Source organism: Salmo trutta, chromosome 4 (assembly GCF_901001165.1).
Source record: "Salmo trutta chromosome 4, fSalTru1.1, whole genome shotgun sequence".
In the NCBI taxonomy this organism is placed as follows: Eukaryota; Metazoa; Chordata; class Actinopteri; order Salmoniformes; family Salmonidae; genus Salmo; species Salmo trutta.
The window spans coordinates 64,128,018-64,152,675 of NC_042960.1; the positions used below are offsets into that span (position 1 = coordinate 64,128,018).

At 39.2% G+C, this 24,658-nt stretch overlaps 1 protein-coding gene across 6 annotated transcripts in view; it reads right to left on the reverse strand.

The window, feature by feature from the left end:
• Positions 1–7,790: 7,790 nt before the first annotated feature.
• The window catches only part of LOC115192855 (GRAM domain-containing protein 2A-like), an 85,953-nt gene continuing 69,085 nt past the window's right edge, over positions 7,791–24,658 (reverse strand). For 2 of the 6 annotated variants that reach the window (XM_029751754.1, XM_029751755.1), the window contains 8 exons: positions 23,698–23,801; positions 22,005–22,103; positions 16,793–16,864; positions 15,037–15,099; positions 13,118–13,298; positions 10,262–10,355; positions 9,203–9,310; positions 7,791–7,963 (listed from right to left, as the gene is read on the reverse strand). In XM_029751754.1, coding sequence (XP_029607614.1) covers positions 7,879–7,963; positions 9,203–9,310; positions 10,262–10,355; positions 13,118–13,298; positions 15,037–15,099; positions 16,793–16,864; positions 22,005–22,103; positions 23,698–23,801 — 806 coding nt within the window. In that variant the 3' untranslated portion in view covers positions 7,791–7,878. Of the gene's footprint in view, positions 8,087–9,172; positions 9,311–10,261; positions 10,356–13,117; positions 13,299–15,036; positions 15,100–16,792; positions 16,865–22,004; positions 22,104–23,697; positions 23,802–24,658 lie in introns of all 6 variants that reach the window. The other 4 variants (XM_029751758.1, XM_029751757.1, XM_029751756.1 and 1 more) reach the window with 4 other exon arrangements.

The window sequence follows — 24,658 nt, forward strand, 5'->3', positions numbered from 1 at the left end:
CTCCTCCTCCTCATGGAATATTATAATATTTATAGTACACACCTCCTCCTCATGGAACATTATAATATTTATAGTACACACCTCCTCCACATGGAACATTATAATATTTATATTACACACCTCCTCCTCATGGAATATTATAATATTTATAGTACACACCTCCTCCTCATGGAACATTATAATATTTATAGTACACACCTCCTCCACATGGAACATTATAATATTTATAGTACACACCTCCTCCTCATGGAATATTATAATATTTATAGTACACACCTCCTCCTCCTCATGGAACATTATAATATTTATATTACACACCTCCTCCTCATGGAATATTACAATATTTATAGTACACACCTCCTCCACATGGAACATTATAATATTTATAGTACACACCTCCTCCTCCTCATGGAATATTACAATATTTATAGTACACACCTCCTCCTCCTCATGGAACATTATAATATTTATAGTACACACCTCCTCCTCATGGAACATTATAATATTTATAGTACACACCTCCTCCTCATGGAATATTATAATATTTATAGTACACACCTCCTCCTCATGGAACATTATAATATTTATAGTACACACCTCCTCCTCATGGAACATTATAATATTTATAGTACACACCTCCTCCTCCTCATGGAATATTACAATATTTATAGTAAACACCTCCTCCTCATGGAATATTATAATATTTATAGTACACACCTCCTCCTCATGGAACATTATAATATTTATAGTACACACCTCCTCCTCCTCATGGAATATTATAATATTTATATTACACACCTCCTCCTCATGGAACATTATAATATTTATAGTACACACCTCCTCCTCATGGAACATTATAATATTTATAGTACACACCTCCTCCTCCTGGAATATTATAATATTTATAGTACACACCTCCTCCTCCTCATGGAACATTATAATATTTATAGTACACACCTCCTCCTCATGGAATATTATAATATTTATAGTACACACCTCCTCCTCATGGAATATTATAATATTTATAGTACACACCTCCTCCTCCTCATGGAACATTATAATATTTATATTACACACCTCCTCCACATGGAACATTACAATATTTATAGTACACACCTCCTCCTCATGGAATATTATAATATTTATAGTACACACCTCCTCCTCATGGAATATTATAATATTTATAGTACACACCTCCTCCTCATGGAATATTGTAATATTTATAGTACACACCTCCTCCTCATGGAACATTATAATATTTATAGTACACACCTCCTCCTCCTCATGGAACATTATAATATTTATAGTACACACCTCCTCCCCCTCATGGAATATTATAATATTTATAGTACACACCTCCTCCTCATGGAATATTATAATATTTATAGTACACACCTCCTCCTCCTCATGGAACATTATAATATTTATAGTACACACCTCCTCCACATGGAACATTATAATATTTATAGTACACACCTCCTCCTCATGGAATATTATAATATTTATAGTACACACCTCCTCCTCCTCATGGAACATTATAATATTTATAGTACACACCTCCTCCTCATGGAACATTATAATATTTATAGTACACACCTCCTCCTCATGGAACATTATAATATTTATAGTACACACCTCCTCCACATGGAATATTATAATATTTATAGTACACACCTCCTCCTCATGGAACATTATAATATTTATAGTACACACCTCCTCCACATGGAACATTATAATATGTATAGTACACACCTCCTCCTCATGGAATATTATAATATTTATAGTACACACCTCCTCCTCATGGAACATTATATTTATAGTACACACCTCCTCCTCATGGAACATTATAATATTTATAGTACACACCTCCTCCTCATGGAACATTATAATATTTATAGTACACACCTCCTCCTCATGGAACATTATAAAATTTATAGTACACACCTCCTCCTCATGGAACATTATAATATTTATAGTACACACCTCCTCCTCCACATGGAATATTATAATATTTATAGTACACACCTCCTCCTCCACATGGAATATTATAATATTTATAGTACACACCTCCTCCTCCACATGGAATATTATAATATTTATAGTACACACCTCCTCCTCCTCATGGAACATTATAATATTTATAGTACACACCTCCTCCTCATGTAACATTATAATATTTATAGTACACACCTCCTCCTCCTCATGGAACATTATAATATTTATAGTACACACCTCCTCCTCATGGAACATTATAATATTTATAGTACACACCTCCTCCTCATGGAACATTATATTTATAGTACACACCTCCTCCTCATGGAATATTATAATATTTATAGTACACACCTCCCCCTCCTCATGGAACATTATAATATTTATAGTACACACCTCCTCCTCATGGAACATTATAATATTTATAGTACACACCTCCTCCTCCTCATGGAACATTATAATATTTATAGTACACACCTCCTCCTCATGGAATATTATAATATTTATAGTACACACCTCCCTCTCATGGAACATTATAATATTTATAGTACACACCTCCTCCTCCTCATGGAACATTATAATATTTATAGTACACACCTCCTCCACATGGAACATTATTATATTTATAGTACACACCTCCTCCTCATGGAATATTATAATATTTATAGTACACACCTCCTCCTGATGGAACATTATAATATTTATAGTACACACCTCCTCCTCATGGAACATTATAATATTTATAGTACACACCTCCTCCTCCTCATGGAATATTATAATATTTATAGTACACACCTCCTCCTCCTCATGGAATATTATAATATTTATAGTACACACCTCCTCCTCATGTTATATTATAATATTTATAGTACACACCTCCTCCTCATGGAACATTATAATATTTATAGTACACACCTCCCCCTCATGGAACATTATAATATTTATATTACACACCTCCTCCTCCTCATGGAACATTATAATATTTATAGTACACACCTCCTCCTCATGGAACATTATAATATTTATAGTACACACCTCCTCCTCCTCATGGAATATTATAATATTTATAGTACACACCTCCTCCTCATGGAACATTATAATATTTATAGTACACACCTCCTCCTCATGGAACATTATAATATTTATAGTACACACCTCCTCCTCCTCCTGGAATATTATAATATTTATAGTACAGACCTCCTCCTCATGGAATATTATAATATTTATAGTACACACCTCCTCCTCCACATGGAATATTATAATATTTACAGTACACACCTCCTCCACATGGAACATTATAATATTTATATTACACACCTCCTCCTCATGGAATATTATAATATTTATAGTACACACCTCCTCCTCATGGAATATTATAATATTTATAGTACACACCTCCTCCTCCTCATGGAATATTATAATATTTATAGTACACACCTCCTCCTCATGGAACATTATAATATTTATAGTACACACCTCCTCCACATGGAACATTATAATATTTATATTACACACCTCCTCCTCATGGAATATTATAATATTTATAGTACACACCTCCTCCTCATGGAACATTATAATATTTATAGTACACACCTCCTCCACATGGAACATTATAATATTTATAGTACACACCTCCTCCTCATGGAATATTATAATATTTATAGTACACACCTCCTCCTCCTCATGGAACATTATAATATTTATATTACACACCTCCTCCTCATGGAATATTACAATATTTATAGTACACACCTCCTCCACATGGAACATTATAATATTTATAGTACACACCTCCTCCTCCTCATGGAATATTACAATATTTATAGTACACACCTCCTCCTCCTCATGGAACATTATAATATTTATAGTACACACCTCCTCCTCATGGAACATTATAATATTTATAGTACACACCTCCTCCTCATGGAATATTATAATATTTATAGTACACACCTCCTCCTCATGGAACATTATAATATTTATAGTACACACCTCCTCCTCATGGAACATTATAATATTTATAGTACACACCTCCTCCTCCTCATGGAATATTACAATATTTATAGTAAACACCTCCTCCTCATGGAATATTATAATATTTATAGTACACACCTCCTCCACATGGAACATTATAATATTTATAGTACACACCTCCTCCTCCTCATGGAACATTATAATATTTATAGTACACACCTCCTCCTCATGGAATATTATAATATTTATAGTACACACCTCCTCCTCATGGAATATTATAATATTTATAGTACACACCTCCTCCACATGGAACATTATAATATTTATATTACACACCTCCTCCTCATGGAATATTATAATATTTATAGTACACACCTCCTCCTCCACATGGAATATTATAATATTTACAGTACACACCTCCTCCACATGGAACATTATAATATTTATATTACACACCTCCTCCTCATGGAATATTATAATATTTATAGTACACACCTCCTCCTCATGGAATATTATAATATTTATAGTACACACCTCCTCCTCCTCATGGAATATTATAATATTTATAGTACACACCTCCTCCTCATGGAACATTATAATATTTATAGTACACACCTCCTCCACATGGAACATTATAATATTTATATTACACACCTCCTCCTCATGGAACATTATAATATTTATAGTACACACCTCCTCCTCCTGGAAAATTATAATATTTATAGTACACACCTCCTCCTCATGGAATATTATAATATTTATAGTACACACCTCCTCCTCCTCATGGAACATTATAATATTTATAGTACACACCTCCTCCTCATGGAATATTATAATATTTATAGTACACACCTCCTCCTCATGGAACATTATAATATTTATAGTACACACCTCCTCCTCCTCATGGAATATTATAATATTTATAGTACACACCTCCTCCTCATGGAATATTATAATATTTATAGTACACACCTCCTCCTCCTGGAATATTATAATATTTATAGTACACACCTCCTCCTCATGGAATATTATAATATTTATAGTACACACCTCCTCCTCATGGAACATTATAATATTTATAGTACACACCTCCTCCTCATGGAACATTATAATATTTATAGTACACACCTCCTCCACATGGAACATTATAATATTTATAGTACACACCTCCTCCACATGGAACATTATAATATTTATAGTACACACCTCCTCCTCCTCATGGAATATTATAATATTTATAGTACACACCTCCTCCTCCTCCTGGAATATTATAATATTTATAGTACACACCTCCTCCTCATGGAACATTATAATATTTATAGTACACACCTCCTCCTCCTCCTGGAATATTATAATATTTATAGTACACACCTCCTCCTCATGGAATATTATAATATTTATAGTACACACCTCCTCCTCATGGAATATTACAATATTTATAGTACACACACCTCCTCCTCATGGAACATTATAATATTTATAGTACACACACCTCCTCATGGAACATTATAATATTTATAGTACACACCTCCTCCTCATGGAACATTATAATATTTATAGTACACACCTCCTCCTCATGGAACATTATAATATTTATAGTACACACCTCCTCCTCATGGAATATTATAATATTTATAGTACACACCTCCTCCACATGGAACATTACAATATTTATAGTAAACACCTCCTCCTCATGGAATATTATAATATTTATAGTACACACCTCCTCCTCATGGAATATTACAATATTTATAGTACACACACCTCCTCCTCATGGAACATTATAATATTTATAGTACACACCTCCTCCTCATGGAACATTATAATATTTATAGTACACACCTCCTCCACATGGAACATTATAATATTTATAGTACACACCTCCTCCACATGGAATATTATAATATTTATAGTACACACCTCCTCCTCATGGAACATTATAATATTTATAGTACACACCTCCTCCTCCTCATGGAATATTATAATATTTATAGTACACACCTCCTCCACATGGAACATTATAATATTTATAGTACACACCTCCTCCTCATGGAACATTATAATATTTATAGTACACACCTCCTCCACATGGAACATTATAATATTTATATTACACACCTCCTCCTCATGGAATATTATAATATTTATAGTACACACCTCCTCCTCATGGAACATTATAATATTTATAGTACACACCTCCTCCTCATGGAACATTATAATATTTATAGTACACACCTCCTCCACATGGAACATTATAATATTTATAGTACACACCTCCTCCTCATGGAATATTATAATATTTATAGTACACACCTCCTCCTCATGGAATATTATAATATTTATAGTACACACCTCCTCCTCATGGAATATTATAATATTTATAGTACACACCTCCTCCTCATGGAATATTACAATATTTATAGTACACACCTCCTCCTCATGGAACATTATAATATTTATAGTACACACCTCCTCCTCATGGAACATTATAATATTTATAGTACACACCTCCTCCACATGGAATATTATAATATTTATAGTACACACCTCCTCCTCATGGAATATTATAATATGTATAGTACACACCTCCTCCTCATGGAACATTATAATATTTATAGTACACACCTCCTCCTGATGGAACATTATAATATTTATAGTACACACCTCCTCCTCATGGAATATTATAATATTTATAGTACACACCTCCTCCTCATGGAATATTATAATATTTATAGTACACACCTCCTCCTCCTCATGGAACATTATAATATTTATAGTACACACCTCCTCCACATGGAACATTACAATATTTATAGTACACACCTCCTCCACATGGAACATTATAATATTTATAGTACACACCTCCTCCTCATGGAACATTATAATATTTATAGTACACACCTCCTCCTGATGGAACATTATAATATTTATAGTACACACCTCCTCCTCATGGAATATTATAATATTTATAGTACACACCTCCTCCTCATGGAACATTATAATATTTATAGTACACACCTCCTCCTCCTCATGGAACATTATAATATTTATGTCAACAGGCTCTGTGTGTCTGACAACAGGCTCTGTGTGTCTGATAACAGGCTCTGTGTGTCTGATAACAGGCTCTGTGTGTCTGATAACAGGCTCTGTCTCTGACAACAGGCTCTGTCTCTGACAACAGACTCTGTCTCTGACAACAGACTCTGATAACAGGCTCTGTGTGTCTGACAACAGGCTCTGTGTGTCTGACTACAGGCTCTGTGTGTCTGATAACAGGCTCTGTGTGTCTGATAACAGGCTCTGTGTGTCTGATAACAGGCTCTGTGTGTCTGATATCAGGCTCTGTGTGTCTGACTACAGGCTCTGTGTGTCTGACAACAGGCTCTGTGTGTCTGACAACAGGCTCTGTGTGTCTGATAACAGGCTCTGTGTGTCTGATAACAGGCTCTGTGTGTCTGATAACAGGCTCTGTGTGTCTGATAACAGGCTCTGTGTGTCTGATAACAGGCTCTGTGTGTCTGATAACAGGCTCTGTCTCTGACAACAGACTCTGCCTCTGACAACAGACTCTGCCTCTGACAACAGACTCTGCCTCTGACAACAGACTCTGCCTCTGACAACAGACTCTGTGTCTGACAAAAGGCTCTGTCTCTAAAATCCTGGACGCGGAAGTGTCTGATCAGTTGACTGGTATTGTAAAGTTCCTTGGCAGCATCCGAGTAGAACAAGGACGTTGAGGTCAAAGGTCAGGTGAACTCCGTTGGCACTGTCCCATTGACACCTACTCTGTAGTCGTCTACTTCCAATTCTCCTCTATCCTCCTCTTTCCATTTGTCTTTTGTCTGCAGTCCATAGTCTTTCTAGGGAACGACAAGAGGATTCTTGTCTCTCTGGCACCCCCTATTGGACTGTCTATTTAACAGCAGTTTTGGCTTCAGGTCTTGGCTTTTCGCAAGTCATTGTCTTTTCATTGAACCAGCAGGGCACTTCTCCACACCTACAGGGTGGGACAGAGTGAACAGGTAAACAAACAGAGTCTCTGTTTGCCCAATCGCCAGGAGAACCTCCGTGACTGACAGACCATCTGTCCAATGTTGACGCAGCATGCAGCAAGTGTTACCTGGGAAGAGACAAACATGCACGTTGGCATAGCAACAGCAATACCTCCTCTCGAAGTGGGGAAGCAATGTTTTATCTAATAAAATATGACTATACAGCAAACATTCAGCCCTGTGTTGAGATGGAAATTAGCTCTAAGCATTCAGCCCTGTGTTGAGATGGGAAATTAGCTCTAAGCATTCAGCCCTGTGTTGAGATGGAAATAAGCTCAAAGCATTCAGCCCTGTGTTGAGATGGGAAATCAGCTCAAAGCATTCAGCCCTGTGTTGAGATGGGAAATTAGCTCAAAGCATTCAGCCCTGTGTTGCTATGGGAAATTAGCTCTAAGCATTCAGCCCTGTGTTGAGATGGGAAATTAGCTCTAAGCATTCAGCCCTGTGTTGAGATGGGAAATTAGCTCAAAGCATTCAGCCCTGTGTTGAGATGGGAAATTAGCTCAAAGCATTCAGCCCTGTGTTGCTATGGGAAATTAGCTCTAAGCATTCAGCCCTGTGTTGAGATGGGAAATTAGCTCAAAGCATTCAGCCCTGTGTTGAGATGGGAAATTAGCGCAAAGCATTCAGCCCTGTGTTGAGATGGGAAATTAGCACAAAGCATTCAGCCCTGTGTTGATGGGAAATTAGCTCAAAGCATTCAGCCCTGTGTTGAGATTGGAAATTAGCTCAAAGTATTCAGCCCTGTGTTGATGGGAAATTAGCTCAAAGCATTCAGCCCTGTGTTGAGATGGGAAATTAGCTCAAAGCATTCAGCCCTGTGTTGAGATGGGAAATTAGCTCTAAGCATTCAGCTCTGTGTTGAGATGGGAAATTAGCTCTAAGCATTCAGCCCTGTGTTGAGATGGGAAATTAGCTCAAAGCATTCAGCCCTGTGTTGAGATGGGAAATTAGCTCTAAGCATTCAGCTCTGTGTTGAGATGGGAAATAAGCTCTAAGCATTCAGCCCTGTGTTGATGGGAAATTAGCTCAAAGCATTCAGCCCTGTGTTGAGATGGTAAATTAGCTCAAAGGAACTGGGGGACAAAGGTGACGTTCATGGGTCAAAAATGAGAAGTGTGTATATGTGTGAGAGAGTGAAGATGCACACTTACCTCTCTTATGTGTGTGTGTGTGTCCCTCACCTCTCTCTCATGGGCATTGTGGGATGTGTGTTGAGGAAGGACAGCTTCTGCTCTAGACAACACACACGGAAGGCCAGGTAACAGGAGGACAAGACGAGCAGGACGATACTGAAGGAGACAGACACACACCGCACAATGACCACATTGTTTACCACAGGGTTTCTCAAAGTGGGGTCAGTGGAGGTACTTCAAAATATAAAAATATATATACTATTAACAGCATCAGATGAAACTCAATTTGGCCTTCCTTGTAGCTCAGTTGGTAGAGCATGGTGTTTGCAACACCAGGGTTGTGGGTTCGATTCCCATGGGGGGCCAGCACAGAAAAAAAAATTTATGAAATGAAATGTTTGAAATGTATGCATTCACTACTGTAAGTCGCTCTGGATAAGAGCATCTGCTAAATGACTAAATTGTAAATGTGGGAATAAGTTTAGAGGGTATAATACAATGTAATATGAATCTACCATGTCTGTTCTTAACCGTGCCTGGGAGGCTCACAGGGGTATTGGTATCCACAGTACTCTGTTCTTAACCGTGGCCAACATGGGCCTGGGAGGCTCACAGGGGTATTGGTATCCACAGTATTCTGTTCTTAACCGTGGCCAACATGGGCCTGGGAGGCTCACAGGGGTATTGGTATCCACAGTAGGCCTATACTCCACCAATGATCCATTTTTCAACTCATAGGTTGATAGGTAATATGTCAGTGTAATAGGTAGGTGTAATATGAACGTGCAATAATAACTACAACCAGCAGGTGGCAGTATGACAGTAAGTGTATAACACAATGAGAGATGCCTTAGCTGAGTGTTTTCCAAACTGTCCCGGGGACCCCAAGCGGTGCATGTTTAGTTTTTGTTGCCCTAACACTACACAGCTGATTCAAATAACCAACTAATCATTCAACTTTGATTATTTGAATCAGCTGTGTATTTCTAGGGGGAAAAACAAAATGTGCACCGCTTAGGGTCACTAGGACCGAGTTTGGGGAAATGCTGCGGCATTCCACGAGAGTACAAACAGATCTGGGACCAGATTAGTCCGTCCCGTACTCACAGCAGGATGAAGAACTTGAGCAGCTGGTACTCCATGTGGCCCAGTTCGTGTACTGGCTCTGTCAGGAGGATCTTCCCTGTCTCCAGACTCCGCTCTGCACACAGCACAACACAGCACAGCAGATGGTATAGGGTGAAGCAAAATGCTTGTGTTACTGTCTCCTAACAGTAACAAGTAAACAAACAATTAAAAAAATAAAAATAATCAACTAATCTAAAAATGCCAGAACGAATCCAATGAACAACACAAATAACACTGTATCAATAACTCAAACCAATCCCAAATAACACTGTATCAATAACCCAAACCAATCCCAAAAAACACTGTATCAATAACTCAAACCAATCCCAAATAACACTGTATCAATAACCCAAACCAATCCCAAATAACACTGTATCAATAACCCAAACCAATCCCAAATAACACTGTATCAATAACCCAAACCAATCCCAAAAAACACTGTATCAATAACCCAAACCAATCCCAAATAACACTGTATCAATAACCCAAAGCAATCCCAAAAAACACTGTATCAATAACCCAAACCAATCCCAAATAGCACTGTATCAATAACCCAAATCCAATCTATGCTGCGCATCTATACCATAATGGTATACTGAGAATGATATGTACAGCAGTAGATATATTAGTGAGCTACGTCGAGAATCCAGTATACAAACACGCGGTGTACAAACACCTTTCGGTTACTAGTCCAACACTCTAACCTCTAGGCTACTTGCCACCCCAGCATTAAGGAGATAGATTGGTGGTAAGGCCCTGTGACAGACTAGTGTCCTGTCCAGGGTGGTGTACTTGTACATCAGGTATATAAATACACGGTGTGTATAAACAGTGTAACATGGTGTGTAAAATAATTGTTAATTTTTGGAGTCCAGGTAGTCCCTCTCTTTCAGTCTATTTTCTTCCATATCCATTTAGTGCCTAATGAACAGGACCCTGCTGAAAACTCCACGTAGCTGGGCTTGTAATGATCTGAGAAGAAGAACAGTTTGTGTTTTTCCTGCCGTTCCTGAGGGCAGCTCTCATACTTCTACAGTCTGTACAACTGATTTCCTCTAGTCAGGAGAAGGACAACAAAGAAATAGGGGGAAAAAACTAAATTAACATTTAAAAAAAGTCGAACTCTAAACAAATATCAACTGAGTTCAGGTAGTTTAAGAAGGTGCAGTATGTGGCTCTATGCACACTGGTGAGGAATAAACTGCTGGGTAATCAACAGCAATAGATCCCCACTTCCTGTATCAGTGTGGGACTTTTGGCCCAGAAGGTGACTCCAACGGCTACATTAGCAAACAGCTAGCATGTGGCAGAAGGAAGAGACATCAACCAATCAACCAATAAGCTATTCGTCCTCTTCTGTGTCAAGCATTATCTCAGTACCCCGTATGTCAAAAGATCCTAACATGTCCACCATTTAAAACTCAGTCCTGACAGAGATCCTAACATGTCCACCATTTAAAACTCAGCCCTGACAGAGATCCTAACATGTCCACCATTTAAAACTCAGCCCTGACAGAGATCCTAACATGTCCACCATTTAAAACTCAGCCCTGACAGAGGTCCTAACATGTCCACCATTTAAAACTCAGCCCTGACAGAGATCCTAACATGTCCACCATTTAAAACTCAGTCCTGAGAGAGATCCTAACATGTCCACCATTTAAAACTCAGTCCTGAGAGAGATCCTAACATGTCCACCATTTAAAACTCAGTCCTGAGAGAGATCCTAACATGTCCACCATTTAAAACTCAGTCCTGAGAGAGATCCTAACATGTCCACCATTTAAAACTCAGTCCTGAGAGAGATCCTAACATGTCCACCATTTAAAACTCAGCCCTGACAGAGGTCCTAACATGTCCACCATTTAAAACTCAGCCCTGACAGAGATCCTAACATGTCCACCATTTAAAACTCAGCCCTGACAGAGGTCCTAACATGTCCACCATTTAAAACTCAGTCCTGAGAGAGATCCTAACATGTCCACCATTTAAAACTCAGTCCTGAGAGAGATCCTAACATGTCCACCATTTAAAACTCAGCCCTGACAGAGATCCTAACATGTCCACCATTTAAAACTCAGCCCTGACAGAGATCCTAACATGTCCACCATTTAAAACTCAGTCCTGACAGAGATCCTAACATGTCCACCATTTAAAACTCAGTCCTGACAGAGATCCTAACATGTCCACCATTTAAAACTCAGTCCTGAGAGAGATCCTAACATGTCCACCATTTAAAACTCAGTCCTGAGAGAGATCCTAACATGTCCACCATTTAAAACTCAGCCCTGACAGAGATCCTAACATGTCCACCATTTAAAACTCAGCCCTGACAGAGATCCTAACATGTCCACCATTTAAAACTCAGCCCTGACAGAGATCCTAACATGTCCACCATTTAAAACTCAGCCCTGACAGAGATCCTAACATGTCCACCCTTTAAAACTCAGCACTGACAGAGATCCTAACATGTCCACCATTTAAAACTCAGCCCTGACAGAGATCCTAACATGTCCACCATTTAAAACTCAGCCCTGACAGAGATCCTAACATGTCCACCATTTAAAACTCAGTACTGAGAGAGATCCTAACATGTCCACCCTTTAAAACTCAGTCCTGAGAGAGATCCTAACATGTCCACCATTTAAAACTCAGCCCTGACAGAGATCCTAACATGTCCACCATTTAAAACTCAGTCCTGACAGAGATCCTAACATGTCCAGCTTTTAGACATTCAAGTGTAGCCTGGAGGTGTTTAAAAAAAAATCCTAAATAATAATTTGCCATCAAGGAAATCATTAGCAGTCGCCCTTTGATGATTAATGATAGACTGACCTTTGATCTTACCCTTTAATGTCAGTGGAACCTCCGTAGGTAGGTAGGGGATGTCCACTGCACTCCGACTGCTGGCGGAGTTACCAAGGAGATCCGGGAGAGAGGAGGACACGGACGGAATGGACAGCTTCCTCCTCCACTTCAACACCGGAGGGAAGTCATTGACCACGGGGAACTCATCCTGAATGAGGGGAGGAGAGGAGGAGAAAGGGGAAGAGAGGAGAGCTTAAGGAGGAGAGGAAATTATGTTGGCTGAAGAGAAAAGGTAAGGTAACTTTAATAAAGTTTAGGCACTGTTGGGGAAGCTACACTGAAATCATAGTTTACCAAACTACCATTTATTTCTTCACTAGAAGAATTTAAGCTACACTAAATCTACCCTTAAGAAAAATATAGTTTACTGAACTAAATCTACTCTTAAGAAAAATATAGTTTACTGAACTAAAGCCACTTTGAAAAAGTAGTTCACTACATCCAAACTAAAAAATGAAATGGCATAAGACTACAAATTGCAAGAAAATATCACTCTGTGGTCAGGTGTTAACAGAATGTGAAATGTAGCCTATTAAACTCAAAAACTATGTTTCAAGTCAAAATTAGGAAGGTCTGATGCCGAAAAATAAATATTTCTATATTTTGGTAAAACCAAACAGTAGTTAGCTACACTGCTACATGGTAAACCAGTAGTGTGTAGTTTCAGTAGTTAGCTACACCGCTACATGGTAAACAGTAGTGTGTAGTTCCAGTAGTTAGCTACACTGCTACATGGTAAACCAGTAGTGTGTAGGTTCAGTAGTTAGCTACACCGCTACATGGTAAAACAGTAGTGTGTAGTTTCAGTAGTTAGCTACACCGCTACATGGTAAAACAGTAGTGTGTAGTTCCAGTAGTTAGCTACACCGCTACATGGTAAAACAGTAGTGTGTAGTTCCAGTAGTTAGCTACACTGCTACATGGTAAACCAGTAGTGTGTAGTTTCAGTAGTTAGCTACACCGCTACATGGTAAAACAGTAGTGTGTAGTTCCAGTAGTTAGCTACACCGCTACATGGTAAAACAGTAGTGTGTAGTTCCAGTAGTTAGCTACACCGCTATATGGTAAAACAGTAGTGTGTAGTTCCAGTAGTTAGCTACACCGCTACATGGTAAAACAGTAGTGTGTAGTTCCAGTAGTCAGCTACACCGCTACATGGTAAAAAGGTAGTGTGTAGTTCCAGTAGTTAGCTACACCACTACATGGTAAACAGTAGTGTGTAGTTCCAGTAGTTAGCTACACCGCTACATGGCAAATAAATCGAATCAAATCAAATTGTATTTGTCACATGCTTCGTATGCTTACTTATGGGTCCTTTTCCAACAATGCAGAGTTAAAGAAAAGGTAAAAAATGTAATAACAACTAGAACGGTGACACGAGGAATAAATACACACTGAATAACGAAACAAAATAAGGAGTAAAAATAACATGGCTATATACAGGAAATAGAAAATAACATGGCTATATACAGGAAGTAGAAAAAACATGGCATACACAGGGAGTACCAGTACCGAGCTGATGTGAAGCGGTACGAGGTATTAATATGGCTATATAGAGGGAGTACCAGTACTGAGCCGATGTGCAGCATTACGAGGTAATTGTGGTAGATATGTACATATAAGTAGGGGTAAAGTGACGAGACAACATGATAGATAATATACAGTAACAGTAGACTATAGTAGTGTAGTGTAGTGTAGAGTAGTGTAGAGTAGTGTAGAGTATGTTCGTGTAGTGTTGAGTAGTGTAGAGTATGGCAGTGTAGACTATAGTAGTGTAGTGTAGTGTAGTGTAGTGTAGAGTAGAGTAGAGTAGAGTAGAGTAGAGTAGAGTAGAGTAGAGTAGAGTAGAGTAGAGTAGAGTAGAGTAGAGTAGTGGCTGGGCTTACCATAGATAGTGAGCTAGGCTCCTCCAAGTATTGCTTCAGGCTAAGACTTTTCTTCCCATTCACCTATGGAGGAAAATAAGGGTACACTGTAACTACATTTAATGTAAATGTACGCATGATAAAGACAAGGACAACAAAACTTATTTCATTTAACTGTTGAAAGCGAGGAAGGAAAGAATAGGTAGGCTAATAACATTAGAGGAGATATTATGAAATTATAATTATACAAATTGGCCCTGTTATATTCTGTTCTGTTCTATATACCCTGTTCTGTTATAATCTCCACCCGGCACTGCCAGAAGAGGACTGGCCACCCCTCATAGCCTGGTTCCTCTCTAGGTTTCTTCCTAGGTTTTGGCCTTTCTAGGGAGTTTTTCCTAGCCACCGTGCTTCTACACCTGCATTGCTTGCTGTTTGGGGTTTTAGGCTGGGTTTCTGTACAGCACTTTGAGATATCGGCTGATGTAAGAAGGGCTATATAAATACATTTGTTTGATTATATTTGAAAATGTGAATCAAATTCGCTAGCCTACTTGTGACTTTGTAGGCCGCACGTATCGCACCGAAATCAAATGTTCTCTCCCTGCTTTATCACGGTTTGAACAATGTGCGTAATTCCAGTCCGTATAATACAGTACAGTAATACAGTTCACTCAAAAAGATTAGCCTACTGGAGCTAGTTTCATTGATTTTACCCAAGAGAGCATATAGCTAGCTACATCTATGGGCTTTTACTGTATATTTTTCTGTCGTTGTGTAATGTGTAGTATCATTGCCTATTTTTGGGCCTTGGGCTCATTAAAAGTCTTTAATGTAGGGCTCATAACATGTATTTAATATATCAGGCTCAGGTACCAATCAGAATGAAATTTTCAGGGTGATCAAAAAGCTAATCAAATCCTGACATTTAAATGCTGTTTTGAATGACACTTCCGGTTTTGGCGGGAAATACCGAGTTACCCATGAGAAAAGTGATTTATTCTCGGGATACAACATTTGTAGAATACCGGGAAAATGTTAAACCCTAGTCTGGTGGGATAAGTGTGTGTGTCAGTGCTGTGTGTAAGTTGACTATGCAAACAATTTGGAATTTCCAACACATGAATGTTTCTTATAAAAACAAGAAGTGATGCAGTCAGTCTCTCCTCAACTCATAGCCAAGAGAGACTGGCCTGCATAGTATTAATATCAGCCCTCTGATTACAATGAAGAGCAAGACGTGCTGCTCTGTTCTAGGTCTTTCTTTGCAGCACTTGACCATATGACTGGACAATAATCAAGATAAGATAAAACTAGAGCCTGCGGGACCTGCTTTGTGGAGTGTGGTGTCAAAAAAGTAGAGCATCTCTTTATTACAGACAGAACTCTCCCCATCTTTATAACCATTGAATCTATATGTTTTGACCATGACGGTTTACAATCTAAGGTAACACCAAGTCATTTAGTCTCCTCAACTTGTTCAACAGCCACACCATTCATTACCAGATTCAGCTGAGGTCTAGAACATAGGGAATGATTTGTACCAAATACAATGCTCTTAGTTTTAGAGATGTTCAGGACCAGTTAATTACTGGCCACCCATTCCAAAACATAACTACATTGTAACTACACTACATGACCTTAACAATGGTATCTCGTCATAGAGCTGTATTGCAAAACATTTCTAATGTAGCAGACACTTTCCTACAAAGTGGCCCACATGGGAATTGACCCCACAACCTTGAGCCTTGTGGACCGTGAGGAGGTTATTTCTCACCTGAAGGTGTGTGCAGATCCTCCTGAGGACGTCGTAGACATTGTCTCGAGACAGCAAGGACACAAACACATACTGCAAGACAGAACAAGACACTAAAAAAACAACACAAACTCAAGCTCTATAGTAGTCTAGAACTCAAACTCTATAGTAGTCTAGAACTCAAACTCTATAGTAGTCTAGAACTTAAGCTCTATAGTAGTCTAGAACTTAAACTCTATAGTAGTCTAGAACTTAAGCTCTATAGTAGTCTAGAACTTAAGTTCTATTGTAGTCTAAAACTTAAGTTCTACTGTAGTCTAGAACTTAAACTCTATAGTAGTCTAGAACTTAAGCTCTATAGTAGTCTAGAACTTAAACTCTACTATCTTTGAATAGTCTATTAAAGAAGATATGAAGATGCACAGGTTACCAACAAAGTTTGATTTCTCACTTTCCAAATGACACCTTTATGACATGGAATGACAAAGTAGCTTCAGCCAATCCAGCTTTGATAGATAAAAGACTGTGTATATAGTAAGTGTTACCCATTCATTGACCCAAGTCTCCCAATCAGCTCCTCCAATTCCTCCAAGACAAAACAAAGCCAGGTGGCAGCCAGGAGCTTTAGCTGTTGTCACTAAGGTCCATAAAACCCCATAAAGGTGTTTGACCCAGAACAACATTTACATTTTAGTCATTTAGCAGACACTCTTATCCAGAGCGACTTACAGTAGTGAATGCAAACATTTCATACATTTTTTCTCCGTACTGGTCCCCTGTGGGAATCGAACCCACAACCCTGGCATTGCAAACACCATGCTCTACCAACTGAGCCACACGGGACCAAGTGATGCAGACCAGACTATTGAGTTAACCCTATCAGTCCGGAACGCCAGTAAAGAACGGCTTTTCATTTATCTGCATGCCCAGCCCTTATATTTTAGCCTCACAATTAAGTGGTTTACCATTTTATTTTCTGGACAACCAGGGCTACAAGTAACAATTTGACATAAACAGTTGAATTCATGAGTTGTATTGACAATGGTCAATACAAAAATAAGGTTTGACAAAGCAATAACCTGATCAAAATGAATTTATATGGATGCTGTAAGTACAGAAATGGTTTGCTCAGTGGAAAATGAATATCCAACTACTCAGTGACAACTCTGTGGAGTTTGTGACAGCAACTATGTGAGCTTATTACAGTATTATAGACATTATGTCCTGGGATTTCATATGATCTTCTATGTAGAAGAACCCCTTACAGTATTATAGACACTATTTCCTGGGGTTTCCTATGATCTCTATATAGAAGAAACCCTTACAGTATTATAGACACTATTTCCTGGGGTTTCCTATGATCTCTATATAGAAGAAACCCTTACAGTATTATAGACACTATGTCCTGGGGTTTCCTATGGTCTTCTATGTAGAAGAACCCTTTACAGTATTATAGACACCATGTCCTGGGATTTCATATGATCGTCTATGTAGAAGAACCCTTACAGTATTATAGACATTATGTCCTGGGATTTCATATGATCGTCTATGTAGAAGAACCCCTTGTGTAGCTTGTGAGTGTCATAGAGCAAAACACGTGTGTGGTCGTGGGGGTCTCAGCTTTTCATAGATAGTTTTCATTAGTTTGTAGTTCAAACCATATAGACACTACAGATGTTTTTGTAACAAGACCTGGCCCCGGGCCCCTTCAGGATCCGCCCTTGGCTCACACGCACCGCTCTAGCTTAGCCCTGTACAAGCCGATTTATGCGGAGGCTCCGACCAGTTGCGGTCGGTTCCGTTTAAGATGAGGGAGGACAATCATTTATTTTATGAGCATGGCCTTATTTCTATAAAGGCACATTGGATGACTGTCATTCATATTACATTCACCCAGTTCAATGTAACATTGATTTATTTAGGCTACTACATGATACTCAAAGTTCCCTATACCCATCATGAGGTTGAATTAAAGTTTACAACGTAGGTGCACAAGTTGAAATATTTTTTTGTAATCAAGGTGAAAGACAGTGACACATTCAATACCGCCTTGCACACTCTTGCCTTCATCTTGTAAGGACCGACGCTGGGAGACGAGAAACAAGTACAGGGAGTGAACATTTAATGGATAACAGACAAGAAACAAACAAGGACAGCGTCTGGACAGGGGAAAACATAACGACATCAATGCTGACACGGGGAACAAACTGAGGAGCAGACAGATATTGCGGGGCAATCAACAAAGTAATTGAGTCCTGGTGAGTCCAACATTGCAAAGATGCGCGTAATGATGGTGATATGTTTACGTAATGATGGTCTGCCTGGTTCCCTTGAGCACCAGAGAGGGGGAGCGGGAGCAGGCGTGACACATCTAGCTGATCTACGGTGTAATCATTAGTCCAACAGTTGTAAACGATAGTTTCTATTGGACAAATTCAGGTATGTTTATCCCGGTTTCGTTCGTTTTCCAACAGAATCGGTGGGATGAATACACCCCTGATCACACACAAACACAGTTCACTTTCATAGCAGCCACATACAAACAGCACGATCACTTTGCTCATTGTAATTCCTTCTCGCATCTACACGCTCTCCTCCTCTCTCATCTTTTTCCTTTTTTAGCAGTTATACCGGCGGGCCCTGGTGGCAATAAATTCATAAATCCAAAATCGTACCTTGACTTGGAAGAGTTCCAGTGTTGGATAGCCATAGCCAGCTAGCTAACATAGCATCCCTTTCTGTTTGAGCCGGTATTTGAGTAGGCTAGCTAGCTAAGTAAGTGAAAAAAATATAACTAAATATAATGTAGCTAGCTCTATCTTGTTCTCTCCCTCTCTCTTATACCGTTCATTAATTTTGAAGAAATGTATTTGTTCAAAAATGTTCAACTATTGTCTTTCTCTCTATTTGAGTCAACTACTCACCACATTTTATGCACTGCAGTGCTAGCTAGCTGTAGCTTACGCTTTCAGTACTAGATTCATTCTCTGATCCTTTAAATAGTTGGACAAGAGCTCTGATAGGTTGGAGGACGTCCTCCAGAAGTTGTCATAATTACTATGGAAGTCCATGGAAGGGACTGAGAACATGAGCTTCCTAGGTTTTGTATTGAAGTCAATGTACACAGAGGAGGATGGAAACTAGTTGTCCTCCAGCTACACCATGGTGCTACCCTACAGAGTGCTGTTGAGGCTACTGTTGACCTTCATTGCAAAACAGTGTGTTTTAGTCAATTATTTGGTGACGTGAATATATTTAGTATAGTTTTATTAAAGAATTATAGCTTTTTTAATGTTTCACTATTTACATTTTTATGAAATTCACTGAGGAGGATGGTCCTCCCCTTCCTCCTCTGAGGAGCCTCCACTGCTCCGTACAGAGGGTGTGATGCAATTGCGGCTCCTCAGGAGGCTGTCGGAAACCAAATCGAGCTCCGAACGGCAAAGCTATGTGCCTCCCAAATTTTGGTTGACGGTAAATAGGGCGGTACATCCTGTATAAACACAAACTCACTTCCTTGACAACAAACATGGAGAACTTTGACGACAGGCTATCAGAACAAGTTCACTAATAAAATACATCTTTATGATACCTCGTCTAGGGATTTCTAAGACACAAACATTTGTTTGAACTCCTGGAAAGAGATCAGGGAGGTAATGGGGATTGATGCAGTAAAGAGGTCAATGGAATGAAGACTGTGGGGGATAGAATGACGCTGGATTGGCACACATTCAACAAATCTGATGTAACAAAGTGGATATTTGTCAAATCCGTTATGATTGATGTATTGTAACAGGCCCACAATATGGTCACTAAAATCCGATTTGGAAATATTTGGCTGTTTTCGCTGCATAACATTTAGAAGTTTTTTCTTTTCAGGTTTAGAAGTGACTGTTAAATGCTAACTCCCGTTTGTATAAGCTGGTAGCATAGCTAGCATACAGAAATCAGAGGTGGTTGTCAAAGTAGTTTTTACCTGTAATGCAGTTGATTGATGACGATGATATGAACATGTATTGGGGTTGACATCCATACAAGCATTTTTACTTCAACATAGTGTGAAATACACAAATAAACAATAGCCTAAATGTAGACTAATTTTGCTGGGGGGGCAATGGGGAGATTCGGGATGGAGAGGTAGCCTTTTAACTTCATGCTGTTTTGGCTGAGTTCCTATGTTAAGCACCGGGAAATGGACTCCAACATCTCAGAAGAGGTAAGGTCCTGTCTTTTCATTTAGCCAGTTGCTTGTAATTAGCTGGATGCCTATAGAGATTAGCCCTGAATCACTACGAGTGGTGTGGTTCAGACCAATTTATTGGATGCGTATGACAGCTCCACAAAGCGCAAGAAGTACGAAAGCTCTGACTTCTGCAGAGGCCGCATCGCCGTAAATGGTGTACGGCTATTGCAGACGCGGATTGGCCATAAAAAACTGTCTGAAGCTCAAACACACAATGTTTAAAGGGCGTTAGAAGTCCAAATCTCACCAGCGTCGTGGTGGGACTCAATGGGTTAACATTCCAAACTAAACACTTACAGCCTGATCCCTGTTCATTCCTTTACAAGGAGACTACTCAAACACCTTTGAAGAACTGGAAGGTCAACGTGGCTCTGACATTTGACCTTTAACCTGTCGTATGTTCTCAACTCAAAGCAGTGTCTGTTGAGAACCAACTATACAGTACGTCCGCTGTGTGGCGCTAGCAGACTTTCCTCTGACTGAACCAGTCAAACAGACAGCGTGGATCCTCTACCTTTGGACCACCGGGAGGATTGCTTAATTTGAAGTTGTGACTGACATTAACCCTCCTCCTGTGCTACTACGTGTGCTGACTAGGTTACATTCTGTTTGGTTCAGGTGTTCTCAAACACGCTATTTCATGTTGTTGAGTGTGGCTGTTAGCTTCATTAGGCTGACTACCTGACTATCTGGTTGTTAGCCTTGCTACCTGGTTGTTAGCCTGGCTTTCTGGTTGTTAGCCTAGCTTCCTTGTTAGCCTGCCTACCTGGTTGTTAGCCTACGCTTCCTGGTTGCTAGCCTGGCTACCTGGTTGTAAGCCTGGCTTCCTGGTTGTTAGCTGTCTGCTATCTGTATGCTAGCTGTCTGCTATCTGTATGCTAGCTGTCTGCTATCTGTATGCTAGCTGTATATAGTACTAACTGTCTGTGAGTGGTATAGCCCTATTGCATTGTACTGCTTTGTACTACACTGTTGTGTACTGTAGTGTACCTTCTGGCTGGTGTCCACGGTGATGGCCAACCCGTTGGGTACCAGGCCTGCCGTCCTGTGCTTCTTCACCAGCCGTACTGACACCACCGGAATGGCAACCTGTAAAGGAAAAGCAGCAACATGGTCACCAGCTGCAGCTCATAGCGTCCCTTTATTCCCTTAGTGAGACAGTTAACATTAGGAGTAAGACACATTCAGACACAGTAACAGTAACATGACTAGTTACACATTCAGACACAGTAATGTTGTTAGTTACACATTCAGACACAGTAACGTTGTTAGTTACACATTGAGACACAGTAACGTTGTTAGTTACACATTCAGACACAGTAACAGTAATGTTGTTAGTTACACATTGAGACACAGTAACATTAACGTTAGCCTGGCGTAGACACAGGACACGTTAGCCATGTGACATTTCCGCTAAACCCCAGAACCCTGAGACTTTGTTCCCATCTAAAGAAAGAGGGAGCAGAACGGCTCAAAACAAACAAGTGAAAAAAGGAACAAATAAAGGTTTAGTCAAGCTGGAGTGTACACACACGGTGAGTGATAACTAGCTGGGGTTTCAGGGTGAGTTGACACTGCATGTGCTTTCTCTTCAGACACTTCAATTGACTGGCTGGTTATTGGTCAGGAAGACCATTGGTCAGGAAGACCATGAGAATAGAGTAACCATACTCATGTTATGTAGTTATCAATTCAATAGAATGATGTTATTCATAGGAATACAATACAAATATTACGTAATTGAAAAGCATAGGCCTAGACTTTGATCTGGATACACATTTGAAATAAGTAAATTACTTCCAAATATCCTTTCCTCTTGAAAACCTTTTAACACTTGACTGTGTATGTGACCAACAATTGTATTATTCAGACCTTAATTTCACTTTGCTCCTACCTTTTATGTTGTATTCCCAGATGTCATGAAAGTAATGATTTGTAAATAAGGAAATTGGGTCTCAACTGAATTTCCCTAACTGTAAATGAAGTCAAAATCTCGTAAAACAGTTTGCTGTTCAATGAATAACCTGGCTACCACGTCACTTTATTGTACTGTATTTGAATACCTGCATCAAACACACGAAGTACACACGGCATATCTCATGTTGAACATTTCCCCTTGTAAAAAAACAATTCCCAGCTCAACTTGACATTAAAAGGGTTATACGGCTGTCCCCATAGGAGTACCGTTTTTGGTTCCATGTAGAACCCTTTTTGGTTCCAGGTAGAACCCTCTATGGAAAGGGTTCTACATGGAACCCAAAAGAGTCCTACCTGGAACCAAAAAGGGCCCTTTAAAGGGTTCTCCTATGGGGACAGCCAAAGAACTCTATTAGGTTCTAGATAGTACCTTTATTTCTAAGAGTGTACTATACAATAAAGAGAAAACCTGCATGTAGTGAGATTCATTTAAATGTCTTTTGTGTTCAGGCATCTTTATTCTCTATTCAAAAGAGAGAAACCTTCAGCAATTGAACAGAGAGACATCCATTTATCTTGAATGAGTCAATGGAAAACATGGAGGTCAAGTCCAGAAAGAAAACCTGTTATCAACTGAAATGATCATACCGACAAGTGTTGTACTCCATGATAAGTCTACTCCCTCTTTTCATTGTTAGAAGAAAAGAAGCCATTTTGTGTCAAGGCTGAGGGCAGTTGCAATTCCCACTGGAACATCACCACTCACCTTGATGTCCTTCCCAAAGAGGTTGGCATAGAAACACAGCCAGTTGCGGGAGATGTAGAGGCGACCCTGAAGTAGGATGTCTCGGAGGAGAGCGCAGGAATACACTGGGAATGGGAAAAAGACACCATAAGATTTGGAATAACATAGAGATGCATTATAATACTGATCTATTTCATTCAACACACCAGAGGGAGGATGCACAGAGCTGGAGACTAGCCTCGGGAATACAAAACATGGCTGAGTGTCTTCACATGACAGACTGACCAGGTGAATCCAGGTGAAAGCTATGATCCCTTATTGAAGTCACCTGTTAAATACACTTCAAATCAGGGAAGGAGACGGGTTAAAGATGGATTTTAAAACCTTGAGACAATTGAGACAGGGATTGTGTATGTGTGCCATTCAGAGGGTGAATGGGCAATACAACATATTTAAGGGCCTTTGAACAGGATATGGTAGTAGATGCCAGGCGCACCGGTTTGTGTCAAGAACTGCAATGCTGATGGGTTTTTCACACTCAACAGTTTCCTGTGTGTATTAAGAATGGTCCACCAGCCAAAGGACATCCAGCCAACTTGAAACAACTGTGGGAAGCATTGGAGTCAACATGGACCAGCATCCCTGTGGAACACTTTCAACACCTTGTAGAGTCCATGACCTGATGAATTGAGGCTGTTCTGAGGGGAAAGGGGTTGCAAAAATATTAGGAAGGTGTTCCTAATGTTTTGTACACTCACTGTATACGAGTTGGCTTCAAACCTACACACTGAAGGAAAGGGATATGAACACTGTTGATCGGTGATGATTTTCATTAATATAGAAATATAACTCAATTTACAATATCAGTATGTCATTTTCATAATCCCTAAAATATTTTCTTCAGGGCATACACATATTAACAAATTGATCTTTAGACACCCAAAAAACAAATTATAAAATGACCAAAAACAAATAAACTCAA